Source organism: Notamacropus eugenii, chromosome 6, assembly GCF_028372415.1.
Source record: "Notamacropus eugenii isolate mMacEug1 chromosome 6, mMacEug1.pri_v2, whole genome shotgun sequence".
NCBI classification, from domain to species: domain Eukaryota; kingdom Metazoa; phylum Chordata; class Mammalia; order Diprotodontia; family Macropodidae; genus Notamacropus; species Notamacropus eugenii.
In genome coordinates, this window is record NC_092877.1 from 206,110,854 (window position 1) to 206,137,693 (window position 26,840).

Below are 26,840 nucleotides of genomic sequence, written 5' to 3' on the forward strand. Positions count from 1 at the left end.
GTATTTTGAGCTACTGAGGTGAAGGGTGGCATGGCTCAATAAGTTTTAATTCCATGACCTGGGTTTTACAGTTAGATCCCGATGTCATTTTCAAATTTTATGTAACATTGCCCTACCCTTTTTTAATGAAAAAAAAATTACTCCCCTTCCAACATTCCCTAAAACAAGCCTAGCTATTTTTTTCAAATATAATTATGCTTTCCTGTAACAAGAGGTAAGATTTGAACCCAGTCAGCACTTTTTGATTGAATTCCAACAATGCAGTTCAGTACAAATTTCCTACATTATATAGTTCTCAGTAAGTATCCATTAGTTATATTGAAATTTTACCTTGATGTGGAATTCCCATTGATAGGTTTGTATCAAAAAAAAAAAAACAAAACTTCTCTGGCACATATTAGGCGCTTAATGTTTGTTAAATGATTGATTACCCAAACAAATCTTTAACTACATCTATTATTTCATACATTTATACAAGACAGGGCAATTCTGGTTTCTCAGTTACTTGGTTACAAAGATTTTCAGATGTGGGCAATTCTCCTTCCCAATACGCTCTCTGCAAAAATCTAAGATTGCTTGTGACATCATTCGAAAAGCATCCTGCTCCCATGAGCAGCTATAGGAAACACCAGTTTTCTTTTACTGAAGACTTTTTACAGTTCGCTGTTTTACAACTTTTTATGATGTAAGCAATCCTTTTGATTTCAAAGATTAAGTTTTGAAAATGTTTTTGCTTTCTGAAAGTACCTTTTCCTTCATTTCTCATGCTGCATGCATTCTGCATGCATGCTTTCAAGACGCTGCTGTTTGTCAAGTTTATCTTCTTTCCAAGTAAAGCATTCATTCACACAAAGCCAACCCAGGCCACTTTCCTTAAATACTAAAAATACTAATTCTAAAATACTTGTTAATCCCAAAGGCCAACGTAGTTGATAACTCTTTTTGGATCTGGGCCCTTTACTTTAGATTTCTGTAGTTTCAGGTGACCCAGAGGGTTTTTTCTCCAAATTGGTTATGTACTTATCCATCACAAATGGATATTTTTCACTTAAGTTAGAAACAACAAAAAATTTAGGAGATTTGCATTTAAATGTCATTGCTGACAATTTCAAATAGTAGGTTTTTGCATTATGTCAATTAAAAACATTCACCTTGTTACTCTGTACTCAAGATGAGTGCCATTGTGAAAAGTAACAGGTATTATACTTTTAATTTCCATACCGATGGTTTAACCTTCAGTCTGCATACTTTATGTTCAAATGGAGCTCAAGTGCTACAAAGATGATGGTAAATCAACATTGGACAAACGTGCACTCACATTTGACATCTTGCATATCTTCAAATTATCACCACACTGCCTTCATCATTTAATTCACTGTTTCAAAATTGTTGAATTTGATTTGAGCCTTGCTTTGACTCAAACAGGTAGACACAGTTATGTGGGAGTTAAACTAAAAATATTCAATAAATTTGGACATTTTGCATCACTTCCCCTCCTCTCCATTCCTGTTTGGAAAATCCTGCCTTAGAAAACAATTATGGGCACAGTTGTTTAACTGTAGGTAATGACTCCTTGGGGAGATGATTAGGAAGGTGTTACTTTTGAGTTACTCAACTCAATTCCACCCTCTTTCTCCCCTTTCTTCCCCTCAATCTCATTTTACTTCTGGTTATATTTAACATTCAAATTGTGGAGACAATGTCAACTTTAAGAGATTGGGAATTAGCATACCCCCAAAACTGTCATTTCAAAATGAGGGTGAAATAAACCAGGAATAAGAGAAACTATCAACCACAAGTTTGAATCCAGTCTACAACACTGTGAACCTATTTCCTCAATTGTAAAATAGAAATAACACTACCTACCTCACAGGTCTGGTGAGGGGAAAGAACTGTTGACCTTAAACTACTATATACATGTTGGCTACTCACATAACTAGAAGCTAAGCTAATTACAGCTGAGCTAAATACATGCCATTCTATAAGGGGCCCAAAGGCTGAGATGCCAGCTCTCTCTTGCTTTTATGTTAACTTCTTAATTCTTACAGCTTTGCCTGGGCTTTTAGATTTTAACATCCGTATTTATGATATAGTAAACTTGTTCTGAGTACTGGCCATGTAGTAAGGTAATCCTCTGGATCTGCCTACCTTTCCCTGCTTCTGGGGCAGAGGGGATAATAGGCAGGGCACAAAAAGGGCAGGAGCAGGCTTCCTCTTGCTGGGGCTACACACCTGGCTCCACTGACCATGTTACATGATTTTTCAGTTGCAATCCAACGTCAGAGGTCTGGGGGACTTCTGCAGTCACTGAAAATGATGGACTTGCTGTCTAATTTGACATGTGTTCATAAATTTACTATGCATTCTCTTTTGGTTATTATACAGTTTATTTGCTGGATTCTGAACATGATATTCAGTATCAAAGCAATTTTCTGTTTAGAGCTAACATTACTATTCCAAGGTCACATGCATAGATAGTACTCCCTGAGAAAGGAGGGGTTTTGCAAGTAGGTGGAGACTCAGTTAAATTCTTCTTTGGTAGATCCACAAATTCATGTATCTAGTGACACTGCTCCAAAGAAGCAGAGCTACAGGATAGACAGATCAATGACTTTTAAAACCAAAGAGTTGATTTAATCAGAACTTCAGCCCACGAGGGCATGAGCAACTGGCCAGGATCAGTGTGGAACTCTCCAATAATATGATAAGCATTCGCAGTAACTAGCCATGTAATAGCCTTTCTGCAAAAGCCCTTGGACCTAACAACTTGTTTGCTGTGCTTATGAGTTTGTCAATTAGGAAACTCCTTCTGCCAATGGATATCAAAGAAAACTATCTTCAACTTAGATAAATCCGAGTGACACAAAGGTTAAAGTGTGACTTTTCCAGGACTGCAAAAGAGTTAAGTTCCTAATTCCAAGCTCAGTAGCTAAATTCTATCCTTTCTATCTATACCACCCTTCTTATAAAGCACTTAAATTATTTTGCATTATCACTATATAAGGCATCACTCTACTAATTAGCCTTTTACCTGCATGAGGACAGAGATCCAAACCCAGTTTGACCTAAATTCTCTTAATCTCCCATCACAGTACTCTGTAAACATGTGTTGAAGCAAAATGTTACTGCTGCTTCTGTAATAATGAGAAGCATTATGGTTGCTAAGAGATCATAAAAAGAATAACTCAAGAACCACATTTAAAGATTAAGGAAGCTCTGCTTAAATAAAGTTATGTAAAAAAAAAAAACAACTGAATTTACAAGAGAAATTAGGTGATTATTTGTATATATGCACCTGCAAATTTGCAAAAGGGACACGTCTTTAGTCCTCTCCAGGTGCCTTTAAAATATCCAATTTATAAAACTTTAATACTTTCTGGTTGAATTTGTTAAAATTGTGAACTATTTCTGATTGAATTTAATTTCATGTTGTCTATTTTCTAATGGACATGTTAAAAATATTTTACCAAGTTTTCCAAGCAGCAACATCATTTCACCATGGGACTAACTATGCAAATTTGGTGCCAGAGTAATTTTATCAGATTTTTTGCTTACCAAGTATTTTGTTATCATTATCATCATGACTACTGTTATTCTTGGTACGAGGCCAAATTTGAGATTTTACCAGCAGAGATCTGTTGTGGTAATTTTTTCCATGAAGGAAGATGAGTAGTTGATTTGTAACTTCTAGTTTTAGAGATGCCTGATGCACTGACAGGCTAAATGCTTTGCACAGTCATACAGCCTGTGAATAGAAATTGTTCACTGGGCACCAGGACACACAACCTCCTGGTTATTATTGTGTGGAGAGAAATGTATTACAGAAGAGAAGAGAAAGTCAAGGATTCTGTGCATTTCAACTTATGCTTGAAGAACGACTCAAGTGTTTATTCACAATTTACTGGAAAGGCTCTGAATTAATCAATATAACGTTGATTGAATTCTAAACATAAGGTTCAAAAGCAATGAAAAAGATTTTTAAACAAGCAAATTGCCAAATAATTAAATGAAACTAAATGCTGGAATTCAAACTGAAAAAGAAAGCAAAACTTTGGGGAAAACTAAATGAAATGACCATGAAACCTACCATATCTGGTTCACTGACCAAAAGCCTGGGAGCTCCTTTGAGAATTTTGGTTCTGACAAAACCTGATAAACTAGAATTCCCAGACTCAAAATTTTTTCTTGGGCACTTTTACTATGTGACATACAATATAAACAAAGGTTATTGAGAAGTTTCATTTAACAACAAAGGCTTTAAAACTGAATTATATTGTCACCAATTATGTGTCCCTAAACAAGTCCCTTAAAGCCTTTTCTTCATGATTTCATTTGATTCTCACAAAAACCCTGTGGCAAATCTTAGCCTTATTTTCCGGACAATGTATTCAAAAGTGCATAAACGGTAAAGGACAGTACAAAAGGGAGGCACTAAAAAGAAAATTCTCAAAAATGGCTATTAATATTTGGCACGCTTCAATGGGCACCTCTCACTTAAAAACAATTTTGGCAGGGGTTGCTCACACTTCCTCTAGAGGAGCCAAACCAAAATGAGTTATCTGGCATTTAGAGGTAAAGGTGGAGACTAAGAATCAAGGAATTTCTCTTAGTCGTCTATGTGGAAAAACTACAAACCTCATTTTTTATCTGGAGGATCCTTAGGTGGCCCAATTAGGGGTCTGCTACTGATTTTTGCATATTCAAGAGAACACAGGATCACTGATTTAGAGCTGGAAGATACCTTACAGGTCATCACATTTTACAGATAAGGAAGCCGGAGAAGTTAGGTGACTTGTCCAAGGTTACATAGTAAGTGGCAGAGCCATAATTGGAACCCAGGTCCTGTGACCCCAAATGCAGCACCCTTTTCTGCATGCACAGACCTTCAGGACATATGTGTCTTAGAATCATGAAAGACCCAAAAAAGATTTGTCTGAGCATATTCTAGTTTGCCAGGGTTAGCCATAAGGTGGATCACTGGGACCTCTTTGCACCTAGAACCATTTATTATCCAGTGTAACTTAAAAGTCCAGGAGTTGTATATGGAGAAAAGCCAAGGGACATGACATATCCTTGTGGTTTTTCTGACATATGCTGACTGCACATTTTGTAGGTCATCAATTTCTGAAATCTAAGTCCCTATGGTACTTTGATTCTATAATAATTAATTTTAAAAATTTTATTAGTGAACTTAAATTCTAATTGGATGAATTTAAACATAAGTAGGAGGAATCGTATTTTCAATCTTGATATATTAAATGTCTTGAAAAATACAATAATTGGACTTTCAAATCCATAACACTAAAATGTTGTATTTAATAAAACATTCAATGCACAGTGCTATAGGTAAACTAACATTTTTAGATTTAGCTAAAAGGACAAAATACTGTAGTTCATAGTTTCAGACAATTTAAAAAGACACAGTGCATTAAAAATGTCTAAAAACTGCAAAATGAATTAATATAGTAGCCATATTTAATTCCTACCCATCCCTCCCCGCAAATTTTATTACTTTGGGTAAATCCTACAACCAAAGTGTGTGTAAAGCATGAACATATGTGTTCATAAATGTCTATCAAATCATCTCTTTTAAAAGTCAGTGCCCCAAACACAAAATAATTTTAAATAAAATCAGGTATCATATTGTTGAAGTGCTAAGATTTATGTTAGATTGATTTGTTTTAAAATGTAAATGTCAAAACTTAGGAAATATTTACAACATAAAAGGCAAAAGTGGCTGAATTACAAATTCCATAACAATATGAGAACTGGAAACTTTGTGTCACACTTACCCGACACTAGAGTTTTTAGAAAACTAACACAAACACAATGAGGTACTGGTATCAACATGTCATGTTGTCACAAATGTGCAAACAATGAAGTTATTGTTATTCACAGAACAGATTTAAAGTGCCTCAGATTTCAAACTGATGCAACACTAATTTTCTTCATTTTTCTTGACATAATATTTTCTGAAGGAGATAATTTTCTCTCTTTTAGCTAAATAAATACTAGTTTACACTAGCAGAGTAAACTTAAGAAAACACCAGTCCAGAACTGGACAAAAAGTACATCTTTGTCATATAGGATGATTATTGGATGCCTTTTTTTATGGGTTTTGGCTTATTTCACTGGAATCACTTCTAGTACCCTTTTCTAACTATGTAAGAATGAAACTTGTTCACAACCGTGACCAATCTGCCTTGCACGGTGTTCTACTCTGCTTCTTCACTCTTCTCAGAAGCAGCTCCTGCTGGATTCTCCACCTCACTTTTTCTATCACAAGCCTCTTCAGAGGACTTTGCAGCGCAGTCAGGAGTTTTACTTGTAGAGCCCGTACGTGTTCGAATGCGAGCTCCTGGCTGGTATAACTGCATGGCTGGACGATCCTGCATTGAAAGAAGCAAACACAATGAATTTACATTAAAGGAATCATCATTTGAAACTTTGATTCAAAAATGATCAACTTGCAGGTATGATGTCATTTTGCATTTTAATCAATTATGGAAATAAAAAAAACAATCTTGTAGCCAAAAAAAATCTGACTCTTAAAAAACACTTCTCTTGGAAGTCAAGCATTTTGAGAATAACTAAAATGAACCTGTGAATATATGGGAAGATAATATCTAACTGATACTAAATTGTCCTCCAGGAAAATGCAATTTGTGAAGAATATTAGCATTCTCCTAAGAATTCAGTTTGTAATGAAATTTTCCCACCTACTTAGAGAGGGATAAAAAATGCAACCATTTACCTTGGTATCAATTCTTACAATTCATCCATTATAAATATCTGTGGGCATATGAGGCAAATTGTGTAATGTGACAAGGAGTACCCCAAATGCGCTTCTTTCAGGGTCACAAACCAAGTCATACTGATCAATGAATCAAGAACTTTTATTACACATGAACTGTCAAGAGTTTCAATATGGACTGCTCAATTCTACTTATCTGTACCATGCAACTTCAATGTTTCTTCTTATTTCTTCTTATTAAAAAGCACTAAATACAACTATTAAATAAATGAAAACAGAAGAAGGGAGCTGGTATATACAGCACAGTATTATGAAAAGAATGTTTTAGGACTAAAGAATATAATTGGGATAAAGGACAGATTGCTAAAAATTATGCATGAGACCAATTCTTACCCCTTTGGACATGGAGAGATGGCTTCCACGATTCCATCTAGGAAGACTTGCACCAAAAAAGGGGGAAGAAGTGTTTTTCTATCCATGCATGAGTGGAATGGCCCTGTGTTATGGCACTAACAGCCCAAATAAAGAACGGATAGCATGTTCTTTGTCCATACGTAGGTGGGAGAACGTACAAAGCGTTGGACCTGGCTACCACTTGCAGGTTGGTAGGCCTGAGACTATCCTAGCCTGGTGATCTCTGTACTCTTTACCTTTTTGCTATGTGCAAGGCTATCTATAGATATAAAGTACGTGACTGGGAAGAATCATAGCACAGAGTCAGTGCAACATGCAAAATGGTCAATTTATTCTCTCTTCCTTTGTTGTAATCCTGATCAAAAAGGAGAATGTGGGAGAATGGAGAGGAGGAAGTTCTAATCCCCTCTGCCTGAGGAATGTAAATTCTTCAATGTCAAGAGGCCATTCAAGCTATTTCAAACTAGTTTCAATTTAAATACAATTGTAAATGGGTCAAGCTTGCCTGAGTAAATAAGAATTGTTGGTAGTTTTGCCTATTTCTTTTAGTATTTTTATATATGGATCTGAATGAAAAATCAGATCCAAAAAATATACAATTGGTCTTGTACTTACCATTTGTAAAATGATTTCAGATCTTCATTAGAAAGGGGCTATTAAATACAAAGTACTATTATTACTATCACATTATCATTAGATTTAATCCACAGAAGTATTTATGTGCTCCTCTAACAGAAACTGGGTACTGTTATGCTATTGCTAAAAATAATTGTTAGACCAACAGTATAAAAGAAAAATGGCATTCGTTTCAATTGTACAAAGAGCACACTTGTTTTCTCAATCAAGCCAATACCAGAACTTTACATGTGGTTGAATTATATTCATTCTCTAACATCAAGAAACTACCAAGACCTTTAGATTCATTGTGGGCAAGCTTTGAAATCTGAATCTGGAATCTATTGTTTTTTAATGGATAAAATTTAAAGCCAGTATAAGCACTATTTGGGACACTGCTCAATAGGTAAATCCACTGTAAAAATAACAGCCTAAGTCTAGGTTTACTAAGCTTGGCATACACTACACTAAAGAATGAGAAACGTAAGATGAAGTGAGACACTGTTTCATACTGAGGCTGATGGCCTGAAGATCCCAAAGAAAAACACAGATGTCTCATGTATTCTCTATCAAATAATTTTTCTTTTGAGAAAACAACCCCCCTAAACTGTAACCCATTAATAAGAAAACACATGGAGACAGTGTAAATTTTTCCTGAAATTGGTATACCAGTTATAGTACAAAACATTAAACTTCTTCCTTTGACTTTCTATCCTTGTTAACCTCCACCTCCTATTTTTCATAAATTTCATAACAAAAAACCCTCTTTAAAAACTTTCTTCCCTGCCACAAACAAACTAAATACCGTTATTCTTGTGCTTCAAATAGGACCCTCAACTTTTACTCTCCATTGCTTTTGTATACATTTCCTGTTATCCATTCACCTTTAGCTCCTAACTTTCCTCTTCAACTCTACTGTTGGTCACAGCAATGGATTTTTGAAAAGAATGCAACACTGTGATTACGTAGTGCTATAATCCAGAGCCTGACACATGCAGAGAATACTGCAATCTTTTTTGGGAGAGGAGAGGGAGGAAAGTGCTAGGCTGAGAATACGAGCCCAGCATTCAGCCCTTTGTGGTATGGCAAGCAAAGATGGCCTGGCTCTATTTCACAAGGCTAGTTGAGAAAACAATGTACACCAATAACTAAAATCTAAGTACCAAATATTCAACTAGAAAACAGTAGTTTCTACAAGAGCAACCAAATTCTCTGTGAAATTCCAACAGGAGATGTAAGGGAAGGTACTCTCATAATAAGAACTTTATAAGCAAATGTTTTTGGCCTTGTTACTATGTACTCTTCAAGGCTAGTCACTGCACATTTTAGAAGTTCAGGTTGTAAGTCAGGAACGTAATACTTTCTAGTTTGGGTTTTTTTTCTCCATTTAATGAGTTGCATACAGTTTGTCTTCTAGGCAACTCAATTCTTTTGGGTTTGATTTTTGATATGCGCACAAGCTAAGCCCTTGGGTATTTTTCTTTTTTCCTTGGTGTCTACTACCATAAGTAAATTAGAGGAATAATTTTGCAAATTCAGTAAAAAGCTTTTGTGGGAGTGAAGAGCAAGACTTAGCTAAAATTAACAACTAGTATTAGAAGTAGACTTCTTTAGTTCTCTCTCTAATTGCTATTCCATGGATAATTTAGTAATATATCCAAGCACTTTTTGACATACATAATTTCAGAAAATGCTTTTATAAAAACTTTTTATGGATCTCCAGATTCTATTTTTTAAAGTTACGTGTATAGAAACTAACACTAGGTGCCCATACTCAATGTGAATCAAAGAATGGAGTTCGTTAGTTGGAACAAGAGGAGAAATATTTTAATTTTATGCTTTACATTGGCTATGGAGACCTTAGTTCAATTATTCCTTAATAATCTTAATGGCAGTAATAATATATAACATCAACTAATGAAATGCCAATTATGCTTTCCTTATTACACTGAAGGATAATATTCTGACTGCCTATGGGTCACTGAACTCCAAAACTGTTCTGGCTCCATGCTAAACGAAACCTTTTATTAATGAATAATTAGAACTTTGTTAGAACAGATTTTTGGTTGGCTTAGTTTATACTTCAACACGTACAGTTTTTTAGTGAATAATGCTAACTGCTCTAGTCACTACTACTGAAATATTGTAAACACTTGGTTCCCTACGATAAAGCTCTAGATCTAAGTGCTTAGCTAGATCTAGTGTGCAGTGAATCCCCCACGCCCCCAAAAGAGCAGAGAATCAAAATCAAAGCTAATTTTCTTCTTCTTTTAAAAGAAGCTGTTGTTTTTTAAAAACGTCACTTAAATAAAGAACAATTCCTGGAAAAGATTGTTTTAGTTTGCAAAAGTAAAAACCATCGACCTTGAAGTATAGTTTTAGAAAGGAAAGATTATCCTAAATGAATAAAAGAACCTTATTTCTTATGCGCTCCTTTTTGGATGCCATGTCATCACACTTGTCCTCTTTACCCAGTTTGTCTACTGCCTCCACAGTGAAGCTGTAGTTGTGGTTCCCTTTCTTTCCTCTGTCTTGGTTGTATCCTTTCCCCCATTTCAGCTCGTCTTCATTCCTTCTTAAAAACTTGTCAAACTCATAATGAGTTCTATGTTTTCTGCCATCGTCCAAGCGATACCTTTGTCTTTCGGGTTCTTTTTCTCGAAATCTTCTATCCATATCCCTTTGTTCTTTATCACTGTCGTTTTGTGACCTGAGGTTTAGTAACAAATTAGTAGAAGTTTAGTTTCTGCCCAGTTTTGCCAGTCATTTGAATTTTTCATGGAACCGAAGTAAGTGCAATTTTACCATATGTAGGCATTGAAATTGTAACCTGATGTAACCTCTTTAAACCATTTCATTCCATTGACTATTATTTTATGCCAGGCAAAAGACACTGTGGATATTTATCACATAATCCTCCTTGTCTCTGTAAATAATCTCACAGTGATAAGACTTGCACTGATTTTGATGAGGCACCAACGAGGGATATTATCATTGTGAATTCAAACAGACACAGAACAACACAGTGGCGTCTGAGGGCCTGTGACCCTCCAGACCCTTCCTGAGCCTTAGCTTCTCCATCTGGAAAGTGAAGCACATTGGCTCGATGATCTTGGAAGTCCCTGACCATGTGAAATCTATGGTCAATCTGTTTCCACAGAATAATGCTACAGAGACCCCTCATCATTAGCACGTGTGAGACAGGTGCCTGGGGATGTAGGCATGTACAGACACCAGGGCATGACAGGGAAAAGGTGCTGTTATTCCCCCTCCCCACCACGCTCCTATGCTCTCTGATTCTTTGGGAGAAAATATCTAGAACCTGGGTCTCCAATGCTGTTCTACTATATCAAGTAGGTATTGGTTTTGAATAATGGAAACAGAAGATTTAGTGTCAAATCACTGCAGTACGAACACTGAAAAGCTAACCTTCAGCCTGCCATATTTAATGGAAACACCACTTAAAAACAGTAATCTGTGTCCTATCGATGTTATTTTCTACAGTGGTTCCCAAACCTTTTGAAAACTGTTAGAATCTATTGACTAAGAAAACACAGGATAACCAAAAAAATTACTCAACTCAATAATAACACTTGAGTGATTTGTAGTTGGTTACAATAGCACCTATACATTAGAAAAATATTAATACATAGGTATATTTATTATTGAGTCATGTTCCATACTTTACAGAAGATAATAAAGATTAAAATGACAATGCTTACTGCAGTATTGATCTACAGGCCTCATGTATTAATATTTGACTTCCCCAAGGCTCCAGAGGCTAGGGTTTGAGAACCACTATTCTATGACACAGTACTCTTATTATCTGGGGGCACATCAGAGTTGAGGAATTAAACAGACCACTATTCTACCAGGATTATTGTTCCCAAGGGATTTAGATGGCATGTAATAAAAACATTATAAAATGGAGGCATGAGTACACATAGTAGAACTTGTCATTTTGTTACTGACATAATTTGGTAAAACATAAACTCATATTCATTAAATAACAACTAGAGTCTTGGATTTATTGTGTTTGTGATTATGACTCACTTTTCCTTAAGTTCTTTCAGTGAACTGTCCAAAGGTTTGGTTTTTATGCTTCCAGAACTGGAAGATTTTTCCCATTTTCCTTCTTCAATATCAGCTTCCTCTCCTTTTTCTTTTTGCTTCTCCACTGCTGGTTCCTCTCCCTTTTCAGGTTTTTTAAGAAGCTGAAAAATGATATAGATTTTAAAAAATCAACCAAACAGCAAAATACAAAAAAAGCTACTCAGCCCATAAAGGCTTTAGATATCTTAGAGAATCATTTTAACAGGATTTCTTAACTTGGGGAGTATAAATTTTTTTTTTTTAATTTGAGAACTTTATTTCAGTTATCAGTGGTTTCCTTTGTAACCTTTGTGTATTTTGTTTTCTGTATTTACATGGTTCTGAGAAGGGATTCAAAGGCTTCACCAGCCTATCAAGGGGATCCATGACACAAAAATGGCTAAGAATTTCTGGCGTAAAAGGACTCAATAAAATAGAGTATTCTTTTTCTTGGTCTACAGACACAGAAACAGAATTAGTTGGATAGTAACTTGAGAAACATTTCACTTGACTCTTAGTCGTATTGGATGACTTTCCTTAACTTTCCCCTTGCTCTTTGTTATATAGTCTTAGAAACTTTAGTATCATGGGTAAATTCAGATTTTTTTAAAAACTATTTTTGGGGAGAGATCCGTGTAGGTTTTCAAATTCCTCAGGTCTACTACACTTTGAGTTGCAATCCAGTAAAGTGATATTAAGATTAATTTTTACTGAATGAGTAGAAAACATACATAAAGTAAAGCAACATTTATTTCAGGCATGCATGCACAATGTTAACACATAGAATGACTCAATCTCCTGACTCTGAGGAATGATTCCTTCAAAAGATCACCAAATTTCCAGAGATATGTCTAGATGATTACTGAAAATCAACAGGGAATAAGTTGTCTAACCTTTAAAACTAATGTGACCTAACAATCTTCAAAGTCAGAAATTTGCTCTGTAAGGATAATCCCACCTCCTGATGCAATTTATACTTAATACTTCTTTAAAATCCTCACAGGAAATGGAAAATGGGTGCTTGCTATCCTCTGTCATAGTCCTTTGTTCAGGAAAGGAAAACTCTTAACTCAATCCTCTGCTTCTTCTTCAATTTCTTAATCTTTTCCTAACAGAGGTTACTATCAAATTGGTGGCCCTTCTTTGTAAATTTTTTGAATTACTCTTAGGCTCAGTTTCTACACAGACCAAAGAATTTTCATAATGAATTAATAAAGGATGACTACAGGCTAAGGTTACCTTTAATTTCCTATGCACTCTTATACATCCATTTACAAATAATTCTGGATTTATTTAGTGACAAAAGCACATTATGACTCACTTCAGCTTGTAGTACATTAAGTTTCTAAGATTCTGTTCTGCCACATCTGCACAAAACAATATCTTTTCCAATAGTGTTTCTGCATATTTTGTCTTCTACCTACCCTTCAATGATAGATCCTTAGGAAGGAACCCTAATGAATCTTATACTATTTATTTCTTTACCTTTCAATGCCATTTTGGATTCTAATCTTATTCTCCAAGATGATACCACCTCACCTGGTTTGCTATCATCTACAAACTGGTATCCATCATTCAAGGCAATGGTGGAAGAATATGAATTATGCAAATCACATTCAGGTGTTAGTAAGTTTGAACTTAAGGTAGCAGGTTTCTACTACAAGAAGCTGCCACTTTCATCAAAAAACAGGATTTTAGTCTTGTCATGTGAAATTAGACTATGTAATAAATTAAAAAGATGTTCCTTTCCAATTGTAATTATACTTAAATTTTTAAGGAAAGAACTGCTGGATTTATAATTACTGTGGCAGGACTGTTGCCACAGTCTCCTGATTAGTCTCCCTGCCTCTAGTCTATGGATTTCAATCCATCTTCCACAGAGCTGACAAAGTGATTTTTTAATTTTTTTTTAAATTTTTTTAATTTTTTAATGTTTAACAATCACTGCCATACAATTGAGATTTTATCCCCCCCACACCTACCCCTCACTACCCCCCTCCCTCCCCACGACTGCATATAATTCTGTATAGGTTCTACATATACTTGCCTATTGAGTATATTTTCACTATAGTCATGCTATGTAGTCAGACTAAAATAAATGAAAGAAATCATATAACAAATCAAAACATGATACACAAAAACATACACATACACAAACATGATCTGCTACATTTTGCGAATGACTTCCATATTTCTTTCTCTGAGTGTGGAAGGCATTTTGCCTTGAGAACCACCATTGGGATTTTTTTTTTTTAAGAAGTTCTTGCGTTATTACAAAATTCCAAGTCTACCAGAAAAAACTCTCACACACTGTGATCATTCCTGTGCACAAAGTTCTCCTGGTTCTGTTCCTTTCACTCAGTATCAGGTCATATAAGTCCTTCCAGGCCTCTCTGAAGTCTTCTTGTTCATCATTTCTTATGGCACAATAGTACTCCATTACATTCATATACCATAATTTATTCAGCCATTCCCCCAAAGTGATTTTTCTAAAACAATGGTCTGACCATGTTACTTTTCTACTCAATAAACTCCAGTGGACCCCAATGACCTTTAGGATTGAATATAAACTCCTTTATTTGGCATTTCAAGTTCTTCACAACCTGGCCCCATTCTACCTTTTACCTTTTCGGCCACATTACACATTACTTATCTCTATGTACTCTATAGTCTAACCAAACTGGTCATCCTGAAGGTCGTCACACAAGACAAACCATTTTCTGTCTTGGTGTCTTTCAAGCCTGCACTTTCTCTTCACCCATTCTTCTAAGAAATCTTGTTTTGTTTTTTAAAAAGCTCAGCTCAAGTGCCACCTTCCACATGAGACCTTTTTCCTGGGCCCTCCAGCTGAGAGTGCTCTCTGCCCAGTCCACCAATGTCCTTTTGTATCTATTTGGATGTGTTCTGTATATATTTTTATGCGATCTTCCCCATTAGCATGTAGCTTTTGAAAGCAGAAGCTGTTGCTACATCATTTTTGTACTCTCAATACTTAGCACAGTGTCAGGTACATACAAGATGCTTAATAAATGCTTGCTGATAGATTGGTGAATATCTCAATGTGAGACTGAGTTAGGTGAGGAGATTAATGCTAGCTCTAGAAGAGGAAAAGTATGTTAGGCACATTGATAAGTAAGTAATAAAAACCTTTTAAAAGGCTGTTAGTGTCCTATAACCCAATGATCTTCACCTAAGTGATATACAATTTCTGGGGCCAAAGTTTAAGTTGGTTAACTCAGTTGGTTAAAACAAAGTACTAATGAGGCCAAGATTGAAAGTCTGATTTTTGTGGGAGTAAGTTCATTTTGCAGCAAGAAAAAATGTTTCACATGCACAGGCAGCATCCCTAAGTCCAGTCATTTTTAAATGTATGCCAATGGTCACAAGGGGAGCAAGGTATTCATCCACTAACTACTGACAAAAATTATTTGAAGCAATGTCTTAACGACCACGGATCACTAGCGTTCATACAGAAACACCTTGAAAACTGCAAGCCACTAGTCAAAAATATCACTTGTTAAATATAATTTAAAAAAAAACTTTAAAAGATCTTCCCAAATTACCTTGATTCTTATCTCTTTTTCAGCAATTTTCTTTTGTTTCTCAGCTTCTTTTCTCTTACGTCTTTCCTCTTCTCTGCGTTTTCTTTTCTCTTCTTCTCTTAAGCGCTTCTTCTCTAACTCCCTTCTCCTTCGTTCTTCCCTTTTTTCTTCTCGAATTCTCTGAAGATGTGGAGAATTGTTTATATAAATGGTCCAAAATAAAAAAATATAATAAACATAAAATATTTATATTTTATAAATAAAAGTAAGTACAAACAGAAAGATTGTTCATAAGATAAAAGACCAAACCTACCTGTTTCTCTAACTTTCTATTTTTAATGTATTCCAAAAGAGGTGTTGTTCTTCTAGCTAAAACACAAAAAATTATGATGTGGTATGTAATTCCTAAAAGAAGTAGTCTTTTAAAAAACATTTGTTCTTGTTTTAATATTTAAATGAAATAAGCATTAAACAGTGCTATTCATTTTATCTTAAGAGTGAACATATTCTGAATGCTGGACAGAATTCACTACTAGGTCAAGCAATCATGGTAATTATCACTACAATTGCAGAGAGAGCAGAAGTTTTGAAATGATGATTCGTTAACTGGCCTATTAGTGCTTTAACATGCCACTAAAATAAATTAAGATGCATTTGACTTCTTAATTGTTCTACATACATATCACCTGTATGTCCAATTTGGACATCTGTGCTTATTAACAGCATATTTTTTAAGGACACATTTAGGTAATAACACATTTATTTGTTCTTTATATGTATTATTCCCCCTATATCCCCCCTGGGATCTTCCTTTTCTGCTCTCCAAAGACAGTGGTATGAACAATTTCATGTCTATTATACACACACATCCTTTTAATTCCTTGCAATATATATTCTAACAAATCAGCCTCAAATTTTTTATAACCACATAAAAGATACACACCTTAAAATATTTCTTCCAACCTTGAAGAATATTTTTAATGACTGCAAGTGACAGTAGTGTCTCACAAAGCACCAAACACTATGGAATGAATGTTCCAGGAAACATGTCATGCCCTCACCCTAGAGGTAGAGTTTGATTTGGTTTAGGTGAAGGTCAGGGAATACAAATCCACAGTAGAGTAGGACCACAGGCATTTGTTTCAAGTCAGAGTGGGTGACTCATTCTTGTTCTGCAGAATCAAATTCTTGACATGTGAAAAGATATGGAAGATTGTTTAGATCCATTCTATTCCTGGGTAGCCTCAGGAATCTCCAAATGGAAAATGTTTCTAAAGCAATCCATTTTAGGCCCTTCCCAGGTATTCCTAGGATCCAAATTGATCCAAAGTCAAACTGAGCTAACCAAAGCAACTCTGGTATATAAATCTTTCAGCTATTATCCCTTGGGCCTTTTGGGGAATAACCACCAGAATTTGTAGAGCATTTTTAAGATTTGCAGCATGCTTTACATATCTCATTTGACCTATACAACAATTCTGTGAGGCTGATACTGTTATTAGAGTCATTTTACAGATGAGGAAATTGAGGCCCAGAGAAATGACTTGCTCAGGGTCACAAAACTAACAACTGTCTGAGGCAGGATTCAAACTCAAGTCTTCCTGACCCCAAACTCAGCACTCTCTTCACTGGATCACCTGGCTAAGCAGGAGAATCACTATTAGAAAAGTGGTACTCCTTTATTAGGTACACATTAAAAAAAATCTTAACTGGGGAATTGAAGTTCCCTGAAATTTCATTATAGCATAAACCCATGAAAAAAACCCCAGTGTTTTGGGCTGTAGGCTTACTGTATGCATTAAGTTGATTAAGGTTACTCAAGAATGCCAGTTAGCCAGTATAGAGCTGCACTGTATTTGGAAAAAAGTGACAGGACCTATTGGGAGACACAAAACTGAGCCAGGTCTTTTCAGGATTTGGCTTATCAGGCTAACATGACCAAGACAATCAACCCATATGGCTTTGTTTTATGACTGACATGCCAAATTCTTCTCAGTGTTAGCCACTGTTCTGTTGCAATGCACAAATAAAAGTTGTGAGATTATGATATTTATTGCCTAAGGGAAGGAGCCTGACTACTACTTAACTGCTGCTACCCAATATGGTTATAGTGACATTACTATTTAATCTTCATTTTCCACACTTGGTCATAAAAATTCCTTAAGAAAAAGGAACAACAATCTGCATTAAGATTAAATCCCATACTTAAATATGTAGAAACAAGATAACAGAAAGGGAAACTATAGTCCAATTCTATTAGTTATATACTATTATCATTTAAGTTAATGGATTTCTGAGCATGCACCTGGGTGTAGATATCTGATTTTAAAAGGAATAAAAGTATCTCAAAACAACACTGGAGTGGTGAAAGAATCAAGAATTAAAGTTTATATTCTCTTTTACCCAACCCACCCCATTTAAAGCAATATTTTAAGAAGAGGCAGGAAGAAATGAAAAGTAAAAAGTCTTTACAAATAATGTTTGCTTTCCTTTTAGAATTTTTCATACATACAAAAGAGCAGACAAGCCAATTACAAGGGTACCATACATGATAGTGACTCATGTTACTCTATATTTCAAAGCCCCCAAATTTATTATGTGGGATAATCCTCTTACTTACACTTAAAGACAGATAGTTCTATTTCAACTAGATCTTCATCCAAGAAGCCTAAAATATTTATTTGCAGAATTTACTCAAATAATCCTCCCTCTATTCACTTCTTTTGATATTTTATTCTAACATGGGAGATTATCTGAATATTTTCATTAACAAAATTAATTAGTGTCATAATTAATACCTAGATTTCCTAATATTTCTCAATTCCTGAAACCAATTATGCCAATTCCTGAAAAAGTTCAAATTAGAACAAAAGACCACCTACAGTGAGCTGAAAGCCTTTGATTCTGAAACTGAGAGGCAAAAGAGAGGAATTTTCAAGTGAATGGAAGGTAAGAGTTTACATTTAGAACTTTTTTTACTTATAAGTTTCAAGATTGGGGATAATTTTACCCAAATCATAAGGAAATTACTGAAATAGAAAAGAAATGAATTTTAAACCTAAGACAGAACTCTTAGATGATGCCAGTCCTTTGATCACTTCTCCATGAATTAAATGATGCTGTACATTTACATTTCTCCCTGATTTTTCCGAACAGGAAACATTTTAAAGAAATTATTATTAGTCTCTAAAGATATTCTGGATCACTATAAATAATAATAACCACTATCACCAGCAGCAACATTTACACAGCACTTTTAAGATTTACAAAATACTTTACACAACTCATTTGATCCTCATAACAAGGATGGTGCAAATTACATAAGAACCCCTGAATCTCAACCAACCACTCATTTTTACTGTATGGGATAAGAAGCTTTCCTTTCATTTGTTGGGCCCTTGTTTGCCATTAATTAATTATCCTTCACTCTGGTATAAACTGGTAGCGAATTCATCTTGGATTAACACAATGCTGAGCACGTAGCAGGCAGATCAAGGAATACTTTTATAATTAAACTGAAAGAGGCTTGTGTGGGAAGATAAAAGATAATGTAAGAGTACAACGAAATTATATTCATTTATACTACCAAGAGAAAGATCTGAATGCTATTTCTTAGTCACCCTTGTTTTAATGGAAAACAGAAAAATATCATTGTTAGGTTTAAAGCTCATTAACATATAACATTAATAATAAATAACTGTTACTTGAAGGCCTTTAGATCCAAGAGAACTATATATGCATGCTTAAATGGCAAGTCTGAAAACTGGAAGCATATTGTTCCTAGATTTTACGTGCACATGACTCTAAGTCAAAGGTTTTTAACCTAGGGTCCCAGGACCTTCCATTGAGTCTTTGGAAAGATATCAGAAGTTATGAGAACCTGGATGGGAAAACAATTATATCTCTATTTCCATTAACCTCTAATTAAATTTAGCATTTCCTTCAATTATTTTAAAAACAATATTTTGAGAAAAGGTTCATAGGTTTCAGATTGCCAAAGGGGTCCACAACACAAAAAAAGTTAAGAATCCCCATTTCAAGTAAACTTTCCCCCCTCAACTTTCTAGTAAAGGATAAATAACTTGATCTTCAGAGCTTGCACTTTTTTTTTTCTAAATGGAGATGCTACCAAGAGTTATTTATTCCCCAACACTGTCAGCTTTCAATAGCAAAAAAGCAAAAAGCAAAAGCGTGGAATCAAATCAGAATTTTTTAGTAATGGTTAATCCTATTCCTTAATTTTCTAGGTTTGACCAATGCATCTCTTCTGAAAGAATGTAAAATAGCAACTTTGAGGCAAAAAACTTTTTTCAGTGACAGGCTACTATGATTACTCTCTTTTCAAAGAGCACTGATTTACACATCATAAACATTCTATTTCTCTCCTTGCATGAAAAAAAAAAAGCTGCCAGGAATAGGAAGTTCAAAAGGCCTAAACAAATGCTCATTTGGAATCGTTCATGACTTTTTCTACCATTTGCCATCTGAAAATTCGTGTATTTTCCACACTGTAAGATTTTTAGAAGCTGACAACCTTTCACAGTCACTGAGGGAGTATGTTTAATTGCTTCCAATCCAACAATATATTTTTATTTCCCCATAAAAAAGAAAAGTTGAGTATATACCTAAAAAATCTGTATAAAAGGAAGAAAGGGAAGGAAAAAAAGCAAGCAAAACAGACCAATGAGCTCCCGCGTCTTTGCCTCAATCTCTCCCAAGAGAGTTTCAGGATTGGCACTTATTTTCTCCTCCTCAACACAATAGGTTTCTAGAAACTTCCTATACTCTGGATCTGTAAATAAGAATGAAAAATTATTTCCCAGAAGTTTGACAGATGCTAGCAGATAAACTGAGTCTATTTTTAATTGAGCATTCTTTAAAAGAGATTACCTTCTTCAATGCTCCCTGCTTTGGCATCTTTTTTCTTTAATTTCTTTTTGGAAATCTTTTGGAATGGAGCAAATTCTACTACAGCAGGATATTCCAGACCTTAGGGAGCAAATATCACAATATGTTTTACGTTATATCACATGTCTTTTAAAAACATGGAACTATATTTGTGAGGAAAATTAACCACCTACTTGAATAATACGAAATTAAGCAAAAAGGGAGAATTGTATGGCAATGATAATTTATTATTACTTCTTAGATGGCTTCCAAACTACTCATACATCACTTTAAGGAAACCTGGGACATATGAATACATATGAAATGGCCTGAGAGCAAGGCAAGAGACAGAAAATCTATAAAGAGTAGACCTTAGAATTCAATAGTATAACATTATGGTATTCTTTTATATAGAGGCAAAAAGCTCTACATGCTTCAATTGCACCAAGGGTTCTCACTATATTACAGCAGAGCAGGTTGTCATGATGACTCTTAATTACATACAAAAAATTATTTCCAGTATACTCTGCTTACAAAAAAAGTAGAGTATGCAATACATTTTACAAGGTCTATATATACAAAATGTTTGTGATTCTTTTTTGATGTTCAAGGAATTACATTTCAATTATCTGTAAAACTCACTTATGAGAAATGCCACATTCTTGAATAATGCCAGATAAAAATGCTGGGTAGATAAATAAATGCCAGATACTACCACAGTGTATAAAACTTTTGATGACGTGGTTAGTATTGTCACATAATCATAAGAACATTAATTTATGTAAATTACTGCCCAACATTCTGGATGGAATTAATAATTACACAAAACCTTTTATAGAAGTATTTTTTAGAAACAATTCTCTAAGATGTTAGAATTACTCATATTAAATACTTGTAAATCAAAATTATTTCAGCAAAACATTTATAAACTCAAAGTTTGTAATAAATCCAAAAATGTCAGTGATCTGACCTTTACTATCAATGAAGACATAGCCATCAAAACGGTCTCTAAAAAGAAGGATGTCATCAGGATTTCGAAAATTAATGTATGCTCTTGAGTAAAGATGAGGATAAAGACTAAAAGAAGAGATAATAGTATAATAAATTAGGGTGTAATACTCAAAAAATAAGAAAAAAAGATTCAAGGCAATAATAATCTTGAACATCTCCTAATTCAGATCTCCTTGATAAAATTTAAAGATCTCTCTAGAGAAAAAGGATTTATTTGTATGTATTAGAAAAATAAATAGTAGACATTACAATTATATGTTTCTGAAATTATACTCTTACTTTTCTCATGAACTCTTGGAAACATTTTTCTTAATTTCGTCTAACAAATTCCTATTCATACTGATGGGACCTAGAATAGTGAACCTAATTATGGATTTAAAAATTAGTGTAAATATCAATCTACCAAACATTGGATTATCATGTTTTAGGGTACAGAATGATACAAGCAAGCTCTGGGTTTGACTCTAGCTTTCTGCTAGACTAGTGGTACTTTAACCTTAGGCAAAATCACTCAATCTTTCAGAGCTTGTTTTCCTCACCTGGAAAATAAAGAGGCTGAACTAGATGATGTCTAGGGTCCTGATAGCTCAAATGTGTCATGATTCTAGATTTCAGGTCACAAAATACAGTCATTCAATTATTAAGAAATCCTATTAATTTAGGAGAAGGTAACGAAAAATGCATAGTCACAAAATCACAGTCCTTTAGTGTTCTTAGTTTCAAAAATATAGAAAGATAAAAGAAATGATATATTAGGCAACACACAAGCCACAGTTGAGATATTTCTTATACTGTCAAAGGACTGTTAGAGAATTTATTTTCCAGACTGGAGACATTAGTGTGTAATGCATAAATGTAATACTTTATTATAAATACTAACAGCAATACAATTTGCGAGGTGCTCGAGAGAAAAATGGACAGTAAGTTGGAAACAAAACATCATTCTACACTTAAAAAATTAATTCCATATTGAATTTTTCCCTGGAGTAATATGAGCAGTTCTCACTGCCATACCTCAAAAAACAAAAACAAAAACAAAAACAAAACAAAACAAGAAAATATCCAAAGTATACAACTAAAATGATTAAGGTTCAAGGTGATATGAAAGATACTATATTAGAAAATGCTTAAGGAATTAGAAATCTTCAGACTGTAAAGATGACAGCTGTTCACAAATGGTGAACCCAGATTTGTTTAACAAAATCCAGGATATTAAAATAACAGCAAGATAAGATAAATAGGAAGCCTACTTTACAAAATGGGCAATAAATTTATGGAACTCGACATCTGAGAAGTTAAAAGTATTTAAAAAGAGTTAAGACAAATGAATACACGAAAAAAATATGACAAATTCTCAGGGGAATCTAAGATATTTAGAATAAACTCCTGGCTTTTGTATATGATCCACAGGAGAATAATCCACCCTTTTCCAAAGACTTTCCTTGATGCTTCTGGCAGAACAGAATTCTGAGTTCAATGGAGCCTTATGTTCTTACATAGATGGGAACTTACTGATTGCTTTTTTAGGTTTGGCCATTCAACATGATTCAAAATTCCACTGCTGTTTCTCTTGTCACAAAGGCACAAAATGGTGTGAGGGTCACCTAATCAGTTGTGAGGGCCCCAAGTGGGAAACACTGTACAATGTGTACCATGCTGCTTCTGGAGAGTCACTAGAAAAGAAGTCCGTACAGATCTGCTACTTTAAAGTTTCTTTCTTAAATTAAAAAATGAAAATTTGTAAAGTTTTCTGAGGAACAGTCACATGAAAAGATTCATATAACAAAAAGTTCACCTAAAATGTTACAAAACTAGATGTCAAGGACACAACTCTATTTTTTTCATTCCAAAGTGAAGGTAAGAGAAAAATTTTCTCTAATTTGCCTTTAGAGAAAATTTAATGTCCATTTAATCATGGTTTGCTTTTGAAACATCAACAAAGTAGGAGGGAACTCAGAACACCAAAGGGGAAAAAATAATTTTAGCATGATTCCACCTTTGTTTATAGTCATCAGAAATTCAACTACTGAGGAAGAATTCATTCCCATGTCTTCCAGGACAACTGAAATAAATGACTATCTAGTGATATATATGAAGAAACACATGCTTAAAAAAATGATTTACTAATTTAGAGTGGTAATTTATACAGAAAATATGCACAGTGAACTGTGAACACATATGAAAGGGGTTATAGGAAGGGGGAGAAATTTTTGTTTTCTATGTAACTGTTCATTACTGGACAATATACTTCTTGGCTTCTTTGTGTTGAAAAATAGGTCCTTCTCACCTGGGATCAGCCGTACAAAATTCAAAGTAATCATGAGCAGGAAGTGGATGTAACTGTTCCTCCAGTTGCTCCTTGGTAAGACTGGGAGGAAGTCGACGAATAACTACCTGAAAAATACAAGAAAAAAAGTTATTAAACTTACTACTTTTCTTAAGTACCAATTACATTCTAATTCCCGTATAAAATAGACTCAGCTCCTGTCCAGATTATGAGTTAATCAAAAACAACAAATTTTAGGAAAGGATGAAGACTGTATTAGGAGATGAGAGGCAGAGAGGCTGTTAGTCTCCAAATCTGTTGATGATGTTGCTTAAACAAACACTTCACTGCTGTTCAGTGAGGTTCAGACGTCTCCTTAAGTAATGAATTCTATCTATAACCTTTTCATTACTACAGAAGAGATAGACTGTTAAAGAAGGCTCTGTGCCAGGACAGAGTACATAAATACCTGAAGGATCTGTGCCTAAGACTATGAAATAGAAGAGTTTAAAAGACTTGCCCAAGGGCACCTAACCCCCAGGTACCAGAGGTAGGATTTGAAATACAATCTTTCAGACTTCAGGCTCAGGGCCCTATCCGACATTCCACACTGCCTCTGTAATAGACACAGGTATCTTTTTTATGCATAATAGCTACAGACTGGACATAACTACCAACATTTACACAAAAATCACTGAATCAAAAAATATGAAGTACTGAATTCTCAACAGTCCTCTTAGTCATTTAGGTTTTCCATTTGTTTGGAAAGAAGATATAAAATGTTATCCACTTTCCATTCAACCCAACAAGACCTTTACAGGATCACAGTACCATAGACTTAGAATTATATGTGACCTCTAAGGTCATCTAATTTTACTTTAATGACAAAGAAACTTTGGCCCAGAGAGTTAGGTAACCTGCCCAAGCTCCTTTGATGCTTCTAATCTTTGAATCAATTCAGGATTATTTTGCAAGGTGTTTCTTTCCCCAAAATACTTTTTGTTTCTTATTTCAACAAAAAATTGTCATTCTCTGCACTCTACATGCATTTATTTGTATTACATTATGAAATTGGAAAATACTAGGTGATCAGAGTAAGAGAAGATAGTCTAATTAAAAGTGTATTTGTTGGTAACTAGATTTAGGCACATACAGCCTTGGAATAAGATGAACATACACAGACTAGTCAGTGTGATTCTGGGCTGCATGAAGACAAAAAGAGATCAAACAGGAAGCAGGCCATTCCGCTGTAGCCTGCCCTGGTTAAGAGTAAATATGGAACACAGTGGTCAGCGTGGTGATCAAGATGGAGAAGAGATGAGAAAGAATGAGATAGGAGGTTCAGTGGAAGGAAGCAGAGCCACCTGGCCTGGAGAAGAGGTTACTTAGGAGATGTATGAGACCTGGTGTTCAAGTGTTTGAAGGGTCACTCTGTGGAAGAGGGATTAGACTTGTTCCGTTTGAGCCCAGAGGGCAGAACTAGAAACAACCCAAGACGGAGAGAAACAGATGCTTCCTAACCATTCAAAACCAGGATGGACTGCCTAGGGAGGCAGTGGAGATCTTCAGGCTCCTCCTGGCGAAGGACTTCTACGGGAGGTCGGGGAAGAGGCTCCTGTTTCGGTACAGGCTGGACTGGACTGCCGCCTCCCCGTAACCCTTTCCAGCCTGGGTCCTCGGAACTCTGAAATACTGGGCTTCTTTTTTTTAACTAGCCAGCCTGCATTGTAAGTAACTATTCTGGTTCTCTGTAGCACATTCATCTCTTAAAAATATCCTCAGGTGCATGAGTGGACCATTCTTCGGGGACGGTTTTCTTCTCCACGGTCACTTTAAAGCCGCATTCTCAGGTCATGCCGCCATTCGCAGCTCTTCTTGGGTCGATCAGAACTTACCGCTTTGCGGAGCACGAACTCTCCGCCAGCCTTCTCCGAGTCCGACCCTGCCCCCGGGCTGCCCCCAGGCAGCCTCCACTCTCCCGCAGGAGGCGTGGGGAGGGTGACGTCAGGCGGACCGGGCCAGCCCGCCCCCTAGGGGCCGGCGGAGCGTCTCTCCCCTTTGTCTGTCGGTCCCCGGAGCCCCGCGCATTCGTGAAGCTGCGGGCTGGGCGCGGGTGGGGAGGAGCGGCCACGCCGCCCACTGATATCCACCGTGCGGGGCGCCGGGGAACGACGTTCGACTTTCATTTTAAACACAATTACAAGTCCAAATGTCTGAGGTGACTTCCACCTCGCCCTAAGGGAGGGAACAAAGTCACGCTCGGGAGGAGACGAGGAAAGGACCGCCCGGGGCTCCGGTGGTCGGCCCCCCGCGCGGCCGCCTCCCACGGCGGCCCCGCCGGGCTGCGCCTCCGCCCCTCCTCCACGGCCGCCGGCGCCCCGGGCTCGGGGCGCTCTCCCCGGTCCTGAAAGCTCGTCCGCTGTCCCTCCTTCCCTCCTCCTTCCTCCCGGGGCGGCCGCCTCCGCGCAGTCCCTTCCTCCCGCCGCGAGACCCTCCCCCGCCGACCCCGGGCCGCGAGCCCCGGCCGCCCCTCCCCCCCAGGCGCCCCCCCACCTTGCTCAGGACCGTTTTCTTCTCCTCCCGCGGCTTGCTGCCGCCTCCTCCGCCACCGCCGCCTCCGCCGCTGCTTCCGCCACCCCCGCAGCCCGAGGCCGACACGGCGGTCGGAGGCGTCTCCGCTTCGCGCCGAGGCGACTCGCGGCGGAACTGGATCTCCATCGCTGTCCCTCCGCGGGAAGATGCCGGGGGCGGTGGCAGGGGTGGCGGTGGCGGCGGCGGCGGCGGCGGCAATGGCGGCTTCTCCTTGCCGCCCGATCCCCGCCCGGCGCCGCCGACGCCAGAGCCCCCGGCCCCGCTGGCTGCCTCCTTCTCGGACCGCATCACGCACCCGCCGCAGCCTCAGGCTCTTTCTCCCGCCCGTTCGGGGAGTGTCAGGAAGACTCGCGAGATCTCCGCCTACGCTCGCGCGCTACCCCCCCCCCCCCCCTCCGGCCCCGCCCGCCAGCCGTGCTTCTTGGTGACCGTCCACCCCTTCCTTGTAATGGAGGGAAGGAGCGGACACGGACGAGTCAGGGCAGTTGGGGGAAGGAGGAGCGCGTCGGAAAAGAGAGGCCTGGGGTCAGACGGTTTCAGGGGATGCGGACCGCGAGACCACGGAGGTGCCGCTGTCCATGGAGATGAAAAGGGCTGGGGTGCGGCCGGGCGGGGCGGGGCCGGGCGGGCTGGTGCGCCTGCGCGCAGGACCCGGAGGCACGTTCCC

General features: G+C 37.0%; 1 protein-coding gene across 4 annotated transcripts; it reads right to left on the minus strand.

Moving 5' to 3' along the window:
• Window positions 1-3,861: 3,861 nt before the first annotated feature.
• On the minus strand, window positions 3,862-26,520 carry UPF3A (UPF3A regulator of nonsense mediated mRNA decay). 4 transcript variants are annotated; one of them, XM_072621853.1, is made up of 11 exons: window positions 26,135-26,520; window positions 23,603-23,709; window positions 21,275-21,381; window positions 20,308-20,406; window positions 20,099-20,209; window positions 15,731-15,786; window positions 15,439-15,597; window positions 11,837-11,997; window positions 10,419-10,493; window positions 7,784-7,821; window positions 5,836-6,389 (listed from the first exon to the last, which is right to left on the minus strand). In XM_072621853.1, exons 1-10 carry the CDS (start codon window positions 26,459-26,461, stop codon window positions 7,800-7,802), a joined length of 1,224 nt encoding a protein of 407 aa, XP_072477954.1. In that variant the 5' UTR covers window positions 26,462-26,520; the 3' UTR covers window positions 5,836-6,389; window positions 7,784-7,799. The 4 variants fall into 4 exon arrangements, with proteins under 4 accessions (XP_072477953.1, XP_072477952.1, XP_072477950.1 ...); XM_072621852.1 differs by lacking the exon at window positions 7,784-7,821 and having other exon boundaries at window positions 3,862-6,389; XM_072621851.1 differs by lacking the exon at window positions 7,784-7,821 and having other exon boundaries at window positions 3,862-6,389; window positions 10,255-10,493.
• Between the last annotated feature and the right edge of the window lie 320 nt (window positions 26,521-26,840).